Source organism: Idiotropiscis lumnitzeri, chromosome 16 (genome assembly GCF_059441095.1).
Source record: "Idiotropiscis lumnitzeri isolate Australia: NSW breed Sydney's pygmy pipehorse chromosome 16, RoL_Ilum_1.0, whole genome shotgun sequence".
Classification (NCBI taxonomy): domain Eukaryota; kingdom Metazoa; phylum Chordata; class Actinopteri; order Syngnathiformes; family Syngnathidae; genus Idiotropiscis; species Idiotropiscis lumnitzeri.
Genome location: NC_142406.1, coordinates 3,793,809 through 3,807,665, shown reverse-complemented (window position 1 = coordinate 3,807,665; position 13,857 = coordinate 3,793,809). Strand labels below are relative to the sequence as shown.

Below are 13,857 nucleotides of genomic sequence, written 5' to 3'. Positions count from 1 at the left end.
TTGGTGTACCTTTTTGTGGGGCTTAAAACTCATTTGTTGGCGTGCGATTTATTTAAAAAGTGATTAACAGGTAAGGATGCGCTGTCGGGTGAGGAATTGATTTTGTGTATATGCTTATAATGCTTGCGTGGGAGATTTTGACGATCATTTTATGACTTACTCATTACCTGCACAAATAGTTCTTAGAGAAACAATAAACACAACATAATGTTCATTTTTTTGGGCTAATGCTTGTTTGTTATTTTTTTCCCATGCGCTTATATTTATATTTAGTAAATATGTTTTAAGAATTTGGTAAGGATTTGTAAAGACAAATGGTTGACGTCTAAATAATGTGTTATTTTATATCTACGGTTATATATAAATTAGCAACATGTCCAACAGTGGAATTGCTTCCACACGAGAGTGCAGCCACGTCCGGGTGGTTTCCCTCCAATAAGGAAGCTGCCAAGTGAATTGAGTGTAGTTGTGTGCGTGTGTATGCGTCCTCGCGTGTGCCCGTGCGTGTGCGTGTGTGTGTGTCCGCGCGCGCATCCTGGCCAATGGAACCAGATCCTCCCTGCCGTGCGTAAGAGCGCGTTTAGGATTTAACCAAGTCTTTGCTGCGCGCCTGGCTGCAGTCTTCACAAGAGCCCGACGACCCGAGACTATTCCCACAATGCCAGTGTAGTTTTCACGCCACTTTTGAGCTTCAACGCCTCGTTTCTTCTATTTTTATTTGTCTTTTTTGTTTGTTTGTTTGTTTTTGTTGTACTATTTAAACTATTCCAAGCGTTCCCTTTCGAAGTATGACTGGAGTATTTGACCGGAGAATCTCGAGTGTCAAACCAGCAGATTTCCAGACTACTTTCCAGCTCTCCGCCATGCATCATCCTTCCCAGGAATCTCCTACTTTACCCGAGTCCACCGCCACGGATTCTGGCTACTACAGTCCGGCCGCTGGAGTCTCTCACGGCTACTGTTCGCCCACTTCAGCCTCATACGGAAAGCCGCTCAATGCCTACCAGTACCAGTACCCGGCCGTGAATGCTTCTGCTGGGAATTTTCCGACCAAATCTTACACTGACTACAGCTCGTACACGACTCCAGCCTACCACCAGTATGCTGGAGCCTACAGCAGAGCTCCACCGAGTCCACAAGGTAACAACTTACTATTAATTATTATTTTTAATCAACACGCGGGGCTATTTTTGTGCGACTAAAATATAGATCATAATTTGGGGTAAATGGGATTTGTCGTTGATAGAATTATAACTAAAACGAAGATATTTATTTTGTACAGAAAAGGAGATTGCAGAGCCCGAGGTGAGGATGGTGAACGGGAAGCCGAAGAAAGTGCGAAAACCTCGGACTATCTATTCCAGTTTCCAGCTGGCCGCCCTGCAGCGGCGCTTCCAGAACACGCAGTATCTGGCCTTGCCCGAAAGAGCCGAACTGGCTGCTTCGCTGGGTCTCACGCAAACACAGGTGAGATAAAAAAAACATATTTTGTTCGCATTAATTTAGCCGATTTTTGTTAATGTTAATTTTCGTACGTTATTTGCGCGCGTTATTCAATTTACAAGATGCATCATATAGTTTTTGATTGCTTACATCGTTATTGTTTTTTCTACCCCAGGTGAAAATCTGGTTCCAGAACAGGAGATCCAAAATGAAGAAGATCATGAAAAACGGCGAGCTCCCCCCGGAACACAGCCCCAGTTCGAGCGACCCCATGGCGTGCAACTCCCCACAGTCCCCCGCCGTGTGGGACACACACGGGCCCTCCAGGCCGCATAGCCTGCAGCCGCAAAGCCTCAACACATCGGCCTCGAACTTTTTGGAAAGCTCCGGGTCGTGGTACACATCTTCGGTCGGAAGCTCGGTGGCCGCCCACCTGCAGACCCCCAACTCGATACAGCATTCGTTGGCTCTCGGAGCGGGGACGTTATATTAAAAAAAAAAGAAAAACAAAAACAAAGAAAAAAACTGTTGTTCATTTATTTTTTTTTCTAAAAAAAAAAAAACTTCTATGGGACTCGTGTTGACATTTCAGGGGAATATGCAATGTATTTGACAGTCATAGAAGAAACGTGTAAAATGTGTAAATGTGTGCATGTAATTTATTGCATTTTTGGAAGACTATTAAACGTTTAAATGAACTCTGCAAGCTCCGATTCTATTTTCCCGTCTTATCTATCCTGCGGATTTACACTGGAAAATTCGTCACAATATCACTGTCATAAAAAAAAACATTGTATGCCTCGGGTGACATTTTTTAAATGACATGCTTGTAAATCACAGCCGCAAGTGAGATGAATTATTCAGATTATGTTTCACTTGGCACGCCCTGCCGTTTATTTCCATTTTTATGGATTTTCAACGTCTTAAAAACACGCATTAACACAAATCTGTCACCGAAATGATTATTTAAAAGGAAACCGGGGCTTTTATTTATAAAATTATACAACACACACTATAGTTGCATTTTTCATCACTGCATTTGTCATTATTATTGATTCTGTTACTTTCCGCGCGACTGCAATGATTTTTTTCTTTTAATTTATTATTATTTTTTTTTTTTTTTTGCATGCTTGCAGACAGTCTGCAGTCTCCCTCGCTTTGTGTCCTCTACAATTAGACGCTTTGAATGACAGCGAGGGGGCGACGGGGAGGGAGGTGGTGGGTGGTGGTGTGGGGGACGCCACGGAGATCTGAGACAATCCGCATTCCTGTGGGGGTAGGCCGGCTCCAGAGCTCTGCCACTCCCGGCCGCATGCAGCCCACCTTCCGGGTAAAATCAAAAAGAAGGCGAAATCCTCCGCAGCGTCACCATGTCATTAGCAACCAGAGCCACCGTGAAACCGCTAAACAAACCTTGCCACTTACGAGATATATTTAAGCGTTTGAAATGGAGCTAATTGAATTTTCCCGAGCATGCGCACAAAGCTTATACACTAAATGCACCTTTCTCTTTTCTTCTCTTGCACGTGCACATTTTTTTTGGCGCCACACGATGTTGCATTTGACCCACTCACTAACCCATTGTGCACTATTTTTGTCTTATAGACAATAATGTATTTTTGTTTAATATATTAAAATCGATAAAAAAAACAACAAAAAAATCTCAGAGATTAATTCAACCGAGGCGTTAGTATTTTACATTTAAAAAATATAAAAGCAAACAAACCGCAAATTCAAATTATGCAATTTAATGGAATAGCATTTTGGTTGCTCCGTCTGTCACGTGGCTGTTATTATTATTTGTTTAGCAAATATTTTTTGTTCCAATTAAATGAAATTGTCACACCACATCATCATATAATCATAAATCCCTCGACTATATTTTCACGCGGCACATGCACAAACACTAGTGGTGCCATTAAATGGAGAGCCCGCATTTTTTCTCCAACCGAATATTTTCCACTCAACTACTCCCAACCCCACCCCACTTTTTTATTTTTTATTTAGCAGCAAATCGAGTGACAATAACGACAGTAAGTTAGTTAGTTAGTTTCACCGGACAGCTCCAATTGTAACACTCCACAATAATTATTCTCCATGCAGGATTAGGGGCCTCCATTATCATAATCTGGACATTGACAATTACCTATAATTTGCAAAGATGCGCACGGTTCTTGATTGCAGAGGGCCCTTTTTCCCCTCCTTTCCTCTCTCCCAGCTCGCCATCACTAAACAGTGACAGTAATAACAGCTAATTTTGCAGGCAATATATAAGACCTTACCACGGTGTGCAAACACTTTCCCACCTGGATTTGCTTATACGGAGCCATGGACTGTGCAGGTCGGCCATTGCGTCTTTGGTGTGGGAGAGAAGCACGAAGAAGGTAAGGGTGTACCTGGATTCCCTTGCTTTTAGCATGCTGAGTGCTACTAGTCAATCCGATTTGCATTGTGATGGACAGGTGTTAGGCTGCAACGATGGTGGACGTCAATCTATATGCTGAAAAACACTGGTCGGGCCTTCAACAGGGAGACACAACTGCACAATCCAGTGCCAATGGATCTTGAGAAATTAAATAATTCGAAATTTGGCTAATATATATATATATATATATATATATATATATATATATATATATATATATATATATATATATATATATATATATATATATATATATATATATATATATATATATTGCAAGCTAGCTGCCATCTAGCTATCTATTAGATAATATATCATTTTTTTGTGAACGATATGGGGCGTTATTTGTGATATTTCTGGATCTTGTTGATGTTTTTAATGTTTCCCGGCGTTGCTGCGTGCTTGCAGGTCACACATCTCGGATGGTGCAGACCGCCCGTAGCGTGTGCGTGTGTGTGCGTGTGCATGCGTGTGTGTGTGTGTGTGCGTGATGGGACGAGGGGGTGGGGGCCCCCCAGGTATCCTGAATGTGCGCCATGCAGTGGGGCATCCGCGACTTTGACAGCTGCATGGAGCCTTTTCACCACGCAGTCGTCATTTCAGATAATATCCCCAACGCTCTCTCTTCTCGACAATTTGTATATGAATAAGCGAATAATTTCCCCTCTTTGTTCCATCCGCGCTACCTCCAAACCAAAATAAAGATGCCTTTTAGTATTAAAGTGGTAGAAAATTACAGGTAATTATCTTTGACGGTAAAAACGCTGTAATCAGCGGGCTACATCAAAAATTACCCTAATTATGCCTGCATTTATGAGAAAGAGGGGGAAAAAAGCTTCACTTGGATAAAAACCCCGCAAATTGTCCCAAATATCTCCTTCATATTGAACGCCACTGCAGCTGGCTGCTTTGTTCGGCATCGATCCCGCGGAGCTTGGCATTTAACGGCCTGCATTAGGACGAAGAGACGGCAGAAAACATTTTGTCAATACTTCCAATAATTGAGGGTGGAATGACCTGCATGCGGCGAGAGACTTTGGAGGTGAATGTAGGCAGCGGCGGTGCAGGGGTAAGTTCATTTCCTCGCTCGAGCATTCATGCTTTTTTGGATCTCCATGGCGCGTTTCTTGCATGCAATGTTGGCCCAATACGAGTGAGAATTGTTTAGATTATTTTTTTTAAAGCACACAGAGCATGTTTTGAGTCACGGTTTACTCAATCTGACAGAACATAAAAAGTGTATGTACAAGTGAAGTGGCTGATTCTATTTACAGACACACAATTCCAACAACAAAAAAATAAAGCAGTGTACAAGTCCACACGTGGGTCAGTCTTTGCCCAAATTGGCTCAAATGTCACTGACAGTATTTGGTGACGGATGACAGCAGTACAGTCATATATGCTTTTTAAAAAAAAAAAAAAAATGCCAGTGCGTCCTTATTATCCGTCCCAAATTCAAGGCCGCACTCGGAGGCCTCCGAAGTCTATCTCTGCATGGAGTCCTGGTGCGGGGATGAATACCAGTGAGAGTAGCCTGGCATGTAGCTGTTGGCTGCCATGTTTACTCCTTTGGATGAAGCCGAGACGTCCCATATGGGCGGGATGGACGGGGAGCGCGGGGAGAGAGTCATGGAACCCGGCATGGGGTCACTTTCGTGCGGATTGCCGCCTTGCTTGAGGAGCTTCTTGAACTTGGATCTCTTGTTCTGGAACCAGATCTTTACCTGCAAAATAAGAGGTAATTGCAATGTAATTGCGCATGAATACCGCTGAGTTTTTGAAAATGCATCCGCCTCGCCCATACCTGCGTTTGTGTCAGTCCTAACGAGGCGGCCAGTTCGGCCCGCTCAGGTAAGGCGAGGTACTGGGTTTGCTGGAAACGGTGATTGAGCGCCTGCAGCTGTAAACTGGAATAAATGGTCCTGGGCTTGCGGATCTTCTTCCCTTTGCCGTTAAAACGAATCTCCCCGTTTTCTATCACTGTCGTTTTCTGCTGCTCTGCAACAAAAAAAAGAAGCAATTATCATTCAAAAACCACGTTTGAAACACCCCAAATCGGCAACATCGTGTGGCAGTGAGGCCCGTTTTTTTTTTTTCGGGAGCTGTCATTTTTTCAGATATAGCCGGTAATGACGTGTCAATTAAATGCTAATTGCAACATTCAAGGCTGCTTGATTTGGATTGTACGATGCGGATGATCACACCCTGTTGTTGTTTCTTTTTGGAGGGGGGGTGAGGAGGACATAAACGTCCGACATAAAAGGATGGCTTGGGAACATAATCGAATTATTTGGCTGCTTTTACGCACGCGTGCAGGAGGCGCAATAGAGGCGGACGAAAAAAAGAAATAATCAGAAGCGTTTTTGGTCTTACCTGCGCCGTCTAACCTCGTCTGTCCTCCCGTGCTGTTGTGGTAGGTGGACAGGTAAGGGCTGTGGTGCGGATGGCTCACGTAAGGGTACGCTAGGGACCTGTTGTAGGTGTTGCCGGCCGGATAGGCGGCGGTGTTGTCGTGCTGGTGGTGGTGCGTTCCCGAGTGGAGACAGTGAAGCGGGTAATGGGCGCCCGCCATGGACGGCGAGCTCTGCTGCGAGTGGGACTGCTGGCCAAACTCCATGAAAGCAGACTTGGACGAGTCCTGCGCCTCCAGACCGTCAGCCATCGTAGTCATGGTCATCATCGAATTTTCCTGCCTTGAGAGCACTCACCCCCCTCTCTCTCAAGACCGAATCCGCTTCCTCTCTCTCTCTCTTTACCGCGCGCTGCTCTTTTCCGATAAGGTCCCGGGTTCTAACCCCGCCACCACCACCGCCACCACGAGCGACTTTAATCTCTCCGTCCCGTGATAATTCTCACTCAAAGTAGACTAGAAGAGGGGGAAGATTTTTACTGTTAAAATTGCGCCCTTGCTTGCAGACTTGGTGCAGACACTACAAGTAAAATGGTTTGTCTCCAAAGGGCAGCGCCTTCCTATTGGTCATCCGGGCGCGACGTCATCATGCAGGGCTGTGCGCTTCACGGAGACTTGAGCTGGAGTTAACCCATCTTACCAGCTCCGACTACAACTACGAGGCGGGGGAATAATACCGGATGGGAAAGACGCCTAATTCCCACAGACAAACTGAGCTGCTTGGAATTGCCCTATCGCTTTTCACTTTTTTTTTTTTGCCCAACCCAAACACCCAAATTACGCACTATAGAATGCACATTATTGTGCACTAGCATAACGAACCAGCAGCACATATTTGCCCCCCCCCCATCACATCACACTCTTACTAGACACATTTTAAACCAATTATGAAAGCATTAAGATGCATATATAGTATGTGGAAAAATAGATGTAATACGTATTCTTCTTTTTATATACATTTATTTTACTAATAAATCCACATATTTGCACTGCCCTAACAATTATTATAAAGATATTCACCCCTCCCTCTCTTTTTTGCAGCCATCCTCTGTTTACTATAACAATTTATCCCATCAGATTGCTCTGACGATTGAAAAGAAACAGACACATGGCACAGCTAATAATGATATTACCAGAAATTCTATCCCCCAAAATGCAACGGGTGACTTGGAGATTCCAAAAAAATGTGCCAGTTTCTTTCTCCCTGCGGTGAGGTCTGTGAGCTTCTCTATAAAATCATATTTAATTTTGTATCAAAAGTCACCATTTTATACACCCCCCCCTGCAGAGTGTAGCATTAACGCATCTCACAAAAAGGCCATGAAAATACTGTAATTACGTTGAGTCAAGGTAGTGTGAAGACCTATTTGATTAGCGGGCTCACTATTGCTCAAATTGCAGCCATATAAATTTTAGAACAATTCCGCGTAATGATGGTGGACTGGCTTTATTTTGGGAGGCTGGAATAAAAGTGGATATAGCATAAATTATACCCTAATTACACGCCAGTGTCGCCTCAATTATCCTCTTATCAAGAACGGTCGTCTCAACGCGGCGTTTGGTTTCACTTTTCAGCCTAACAAGAACTTGGTACCTTGCTATTATCGTCAACTACGGTTGTTATTTACTTTGCGCGATTTAAACGTGCAACAACCCGGCTGCCGGATAATCATTTTTACACCAGCAGCAGAGCAGGAGAGAAGCACATGCAGGCGGGCAATGCTGCAACACACCCACGTGGATTTATTTATTGTTTTATTTTACTAATAGGAATAAAATAGATGAATGGGCTGAAGGTAAGAGTTAATAACCTTTTGTGGTGCTGCGTATTTTATTGCTCGCAGTGATTTTCGTGGTCTCACAGCTTGATAAGAACATTTAAAATAACAATCTTTCTATTCCGATTAAAATGTATATTTTTGTTTTAAATATTGTGGTGAAATATTGAACGCGTGTGTTTCTGCGTGTCATGTGCGGTATCGAAATTTTAGAAATACAATGACAATGAGACAATGCGTGTATTGTTGTCACTGGACTTTTTTTGCTCATTATACGTCAAATTCCGCCTCCCCAAAACGCCCAAAATGATCAACTTGACGTGAAAAAAATCACTTAGTTCCTGTAAGTAGATGATTGACCCAGAGCTCAATCAATGGTTGTTTAATTTAAGTGGTCTGTCTTATGAACACTGATGAATGACTCTTTAAAATCACTTATCAAGCCGTGGGATTTCCCCTGATACCCCGACCTGCTTTCGGAAAATATTTTAAACATTACTGTTCATATTTGCAATATATTTTTTAACGCTCAAACTTGTTTACAGTTTGACCCTGCGTGTCTGTTTTCCCCTTTGTGGCCCCACGTGTAAATCATATGTGTGCGTTAACCGGGAGCTGCATCTCCACCAGAATAGTGTGACTGTGGCTTTGACTGGCTCTCGTGGAAAGCCACCCTCCTTGGCTGCAGAAGGGGACCGGCGGTTGCCACTAAAGAGAGAGACCGGGAGGCGTTTATGAGACTTGATGTCTCCCACTGGCGTGTCACAGACAGCCAGAAAGGCGTCGGAGACGCACACACCGCTGCATCAGTCACAAATGACCACGTGCGGCCCTTAACGCAGCTGTTTGCCAAACGGTGGCGCACCGCTTTTACGCACAGAAATGACGCACCGGTTACAAACGTTTGATGTGTTGTGTGACTGGAAAAACTAACATATATTTTGTGTGAAAATTTTATGCATCATGCTTTGAGGATGGGCTCATTGGCATATCATCTCCATGGTGCAGGTGTGCACGTTCACGTGGTGACCAAAGCAAACAAAAGGCCCGCGCGCTGCTCCGAATGGATTTAATTTCAATTTCTGTTAAACCACACAGCCAATCTGGGAGAAAAGAAGAGCAAAAATCTCGAAATATGGAGCAGTAATGGAACATGTTCTTATACGTGCGTGCTGCACGGCATGGGACCCCTTTCCCACTCTCGACGTAATCCACGACATTATTATATGCGGCAGCACAGTTGGCTGCTATGAAGGAGAGGATTTGGTCGCTAGATAACAGACAGGAAGGGCAGCAATCACGGGCTTCTTTTTTTATTTTCTTTTATTTTTTTTTCCCAGAATGTACTGTGCGAAGCCGTTTATCCCTGATGATAGAAAATTGCTCTGTTGCCAGGACGCTGAAATAGAGGGCAGAAGCAACATTTCCATTTTCCTGTTTGAAAGCCGTTGCGATGAATTTGTCTGAAATAAAAAAAAAAGAGTCCCCTGGTAAACAAAGAGGAGCAAACAAAGATACCTTTTTCTTTTAGCTGAACATCCTCTTTATTTTCTCTCCCGCTCACTCACGCATCTTTTTTTTTTATATTATTATTACACCAACGGTTGCAAATGACATGCTTGGCCTCTAATGTAGTCCAAGGCCCAGGCCTACTTCACATGCTCTCATTAATCCGAACTGAATAATTAGAGCACCTTTTCATCGTGCGGACAGTGGAGGGGGGAAAAAGACGGAATTTATAAAGAATGCCTGACAACTAGAGAAATGGTTAAGTAGTGCAGGGCATGCATTAATGGCGATGTGAATACGACATTGGAATAGAAGAGAAAATAAAACGACAGGCAGTAATTATTATTATTATTATTATTATTATTATTATTATTATTATTATTATTATTATTATTATCATTATTATTATTATTATTTATTTATTTATTTATTATTATTATTATTATTACCATTTAGGATATGCAGAAAATTATATGGATGTAGGGGAAATTACTATAAAGAGCACGTGACGTCATTTTAACTGGAGGAGTCCACTGCAGGTGGGCTCAAGAATTGGACCGGTAAAGAACAATGGGGGGACCCCTGAGGAGAGCCTAGAGTACTGTGTTGAAATTCGGCAAAGAAACATGCATATATATATATATATATATATATATATATATATATATTATATTATACCCGTTCTTCTGCTGATTTAAAATAATATATATATATATATATATATATATATATATATATATATATATATATATATATATATATATATATATATACATATATTATTTTAAATCAGCAGAAGAAAGAGTCAGGAACTCACAAGTCATCATAGTCCTATTTTTGAAATACATAAAAAAAGGATTAGATAAATTGGAAGAACTGTTGGTATAACCATGAATGCACCCTGCAGAAAGAAGTGTTGAGCACATCAATGCAAAGTATCGGGCAGCTGAAGAATGTGAAGTGAGGTGGAAAAGAAGCGAAAAGAAAGGAAGTCACACCTGCTGAAACGTATTGCTCTGTTTCTCATGGCACAACTTTGTCAGGCGATAGCTTCACCTTTGTTTAAGAGCCCACAATCTCCTCCTACGTGAAACTGCACTTGTATCAGGTGTCAAATATTTGCTCCCAAGTTATTTGATTTAATTTCCATACAGCCACTTTTTAAATTTCAGCAACACTTAAGATAACAGAACAACAGAATAATCAACAAAGTGTGTTTAATATATCTTGATGAATAGGCAAGCTGCGAAAACACTGTCCACCTTTATCATTTCTATATCAGCAGTAACCTCATAATATCATAATTATTGTTCCATGGCCTGGAAAGCAATGATGGAAGCTTTTTTTCTCTTACCTCTGATCTGTCAGTGTTGAGTGGATGAATTTTTAGGACTTTGTCCATTTTGGTGAAGTGAAGGTAGCCAATTATTGTCATCATTGCCCTTGAAAATGCATTAGGCCTCACCCGGGGGCCCAATCAATCAGAGTGAGTGAAGAGCGGATTAACAGTCGACTTGCAACCTTTCATGCAGCCCAAAATAAAATCACCCCAAAAAGGACAAGGCTCGTTTCGTTTTTTTTGCTTCATGTTGCTCACTTTAATTGAGTGTTGGCCTGGATTTTTCAGATTATTTTTTTGCATGTTAATAATCATAGTTTATTCAAGCATGAAGAGTCATTTAAGTGAATTTTTATTATTTGAAAAGGTGTTAATTTTATGATTGAATTAAAGAGTGGATTATTTTTGGAAGAGCCCGCTCCAAGGGAATTAAGTTGTAGAGGGAAAATGCCCTAATGTGGCTAATAATCGGAACTTGGAAAAAAAATTGGCTTGAGTTTGTTTTATTTCAATTAAAGTGGGCTGTTTATGCCCTGATCTTAATAAAATGAATTATAGCCTCAAATTATTTTCTTTAAACTAAATGTAGTTTAAATACTTAATTGCGTAAATTTTACTTCTAATAAAAGAAGTATTACATTTGTTGTGCAAACACAGTGACTCCAGTGCAATTGCACTTTGTAATTCAACCCCCCCCCCAAAAAAAAAATACAAATCTAATTTGGTCATACATTAAATTTTTTCAATTATCCCTATGGAAAGCACAGCTGATTGGTTGTTTTACCTCGGGCGTGGTGGTTTCTTGGATGGCACCAATGAGGGTTGATTTTTTTTTTTCACAAAGGTTTTTAGGACTACAGTTTTAACAAATATTACAAAAAAATAGTTTTTTTTTAAATTGCAGACTTCCCCCACAACTAGTCCAAATATTATTAATTTATGTCAAATAATGTATCTTTGTTCACCTATCTATGCCGGCGACACATAGTGGCAGGCAGAAGAAGTGCATGTTCCACTTTAGATGGCAAAAGATACAATGAACTCGTATATCCGCTTGTTGCCATTCAGATAACAAGAATAAGTCAATTTGTGAGTGAATTGAGACGCCATCATTATTTTAGTGGACATACATCTTCATATGTTGGGAATGAAAGTAAGATGGTGAAAGTATGACGTCCATGTTGTATTTGTCTTTCTGCCCAACCACATTGCCAATATTCAACCACTTTCTCTCTCACCCCCCTCTGCCACCCATTCTCTTCCTTGCCCCCTCCCCCCCAGCCAGGTACGCCTCCACCCCCTCTTGGCAGCTCCAAGCCTCCCCTCTTCCCCTCCACCTCCCCCAGGTTGGCTTCCACAGCTGTGGTGAGTGAGGGGGCAGATGACCGGAGATTTGGCCCCTGGGAGAGCGCCGAGCCATCCTGGTGCTATTAGACTGGTGGCTAATAATAGGTGTTTCAGACTCGGGGAAGATCAATCAGAGGGGAATGGGGAATGTTCAGGCCAGCGCTTTTTACACATCGGCCCAGATGGATGAAATTACACTTGTCAGTTTTTAGTTGCATTACTCCCAAATTGGTTGTCTACTCTTTTTTTTTTCACTCCCACCGGTCGCTGCCTCATTCCTGCTCTTGTTTTTTCTGTCTTTCTTTTTTTTTTTGCACTGGTTCATGTGTCAATGTCCTGCTAAAAGGATTCAGCAGTGAAATCCCTGTCATTTTGTGCCCGGCCCTCAAGAAACAGCCCTGCATATTCACTTAAAAGACATTAGTTTCTAGCGTGAAGATTTTTTTTCACGTTATGGCCAAATGCATGATTGTGTAAATGTGCAAATGACATTTTGTTTGTGGAATGTATCATTGAGATGAAAAACTGTCAGGAATATTAAAATATTTCTCTCCTTTTGTTTTTGTTGCTTTGTGTTATTTGAATGTATTTCAGAGAAAACAGACATAAGAGTTTAACGAACTGTTTGAAAATTTAATTCGAATTACTGTTTGATAGATAAAGTTTTTACAACAAAACCAAAATGTTTGTTTCTTTTTAAATACATTTTGCTCTTTCAAATCAACTTTCACAAATCCAAATGAGATTAGGTACACGTATTCGGACTAGAGTTCTCACTTGCATCATCTCACATGCTTTTTAATTCCTAATTGCCTTCTGACAATAATGTAGTAAACTGCCAATTATTTATCACGCTCATGTCACAACGTGGCTTCTCGTTGCTAGGCAGAATTAATTTAGGTTCAATTAACAGACCCATTGGCCAATGAGAAATTAGCATAGCCTGCCATTTGAATTGCAGACTAGACAAGACCAGCACAAAAATGATACAACATAACATGTACACATGAACTCCCTGCTCACATACATATTCAAGAGAGTATTTGTTATATGTTTATTGTCATTTACACAGCTGAAACACAGTAATTGATGACACATGATTACAGCAATTACTTCTTTGTAGTTCTCGTCATTGAGCGCAGAAAAGAACAATGATTTCAATCTTTTTTTTTAATCAAGACTACAATTATTATACACCAAAACAGTGTAAAATTGCTATAAATCTCTAATGAATTGGAAAACTTCGCGTCACTTGGACAAGTTGGTACAATGCTGGTGTAACATCCTGTCAAAAGTCAGGCCTTCATAGTAGTTGCACTTTTAGAATTAAAAAACATGTATGCAATGCATATTTTTTGCCTTGTTGGATTATTTAGCTGTTGCACTCAAACTATTTTGTGCTCGTTTATCAGGTGCGGCTGCTAAATAAATCACTACGCGGGCCAAGAAAGTGTGGTCAAACTACTATACCACAAGCTTTTATTTTGAAGGTCCACCCTTTGACAGGATATGGTAAAAAAATATTATAAATTTTTCTCTAGACAATGTAACCAAATTGTTGCACAAAAGCGATCAAATATTGCTCAAGTGACCTGCGCTAAATGTA

At 41.3% G+C, this 13,857-nt stretch overlaps 2 protein-coding genes and 1 long non-coding RNA gene across 3 annotated transcripts; 2 read left to right on the top strand and 1 right to left on the bottom strand.

The window, feature by feature from the left end:
• The first annotated feature begins 602 nt into the window (after positions 1-602).
• On the top strand, positions 603-2,141 carry dlx5a (distal-less homeobox 5a). The gene is made up of 3 exons (XM_088318341.1): positions 603-1,140; positions 1,283-1,467; positions 1,619-2,141. Exons 1-3 carry the CDS (start codon positions 789-791, stop codon positions 1,934-1,936), a joined length of 855 nt encoding a protein of 284 aa, XP_088174467.1. The 5' UTR covers positions 603-788; the 3' UTR covers positions 1,937-2,141.
• Positions 2,142-4,485: 2,344 nt separating this feature from the next.
• On the top strand, positions 4,486-12,810 carry LOC148320903 (uncharacterized). Its single transcript, XR_015847011.1, has 2 exons — positions 4,486-4,937; positions 12,186-12,810. It is a non-coding gene; the product is annotated as an uncharacterized LOC148320903 (long non-coding RNA).
• Positions 5,029-6,923, bottom strand: dlx6a (distal-less homeobox 6a). Its single transcript, XM_088319419.1, has 3 exons — positions 6,242-6,923; positions 5,673-5,866; positions 5,029-5,592 (listed from the first exon to the last, which is right to left on the bottom strand). The coding sequence occupies exons 1-3, from the start codon at positions 6,546-6,548 to the stop codon at positions 5,353-5,355; spliced, it is 741 nt and encodes a 246-aa protein (XP_088175545.1). The 5' UTR covers positions 6,549-6,923; the 3' UTR covers positions 5,029-5,352.
• Positions 12,811-13,857: the final 1,047 nt, after the last annotated feature.

Excerpts from the sequence above, each read along its gene's own strand:
- dlx5a (XM_088318341.1), top strand. The coding sequence starts at position 789 with ATGACTGGAGTATTTGACCGGAGAATCTCGAGTGTCAAACCAGCAGAT. Across the intron at positions 1,141-1,282 it reads AGCTCCACCGAGTCCACAAG|AAAAGGAGATTGCAGAGCCC; the intron begins GTAACAACTTAC and ends TATTTTGTACAG. Across the intron at positions 1,468-1,618 it reads TGGGTCTCACGCAAACACAG|GTGAAAATCTGGTTCCAGAA; the intron begins GTGAGATAAAAA and ends TTTCTACCCCAG.
- dlx6a (XM_088319419.1), bottom strand. The coding sequence starts at position 6,548 with ATGATGACCATGACTACGATGGCTGACGGTCTGGAGGCGCAGGACTCG. Across the intron at positions 5,867-6,241 it reads GACGAGGTTAGACGGCGCAG|AGCAGCAGAAAACGACAGTG; the intron begins GTAAGACCAAAA and ends TTTTTGTTGCAG. Across the intron at positions 5,593-5,672 it reads TAGGACTGACACAAACGCAG|GTAAAGATCTGGTTCCAGAA; the intron begins GTATGGGCGAGG and ends CTTATTTTGCAG.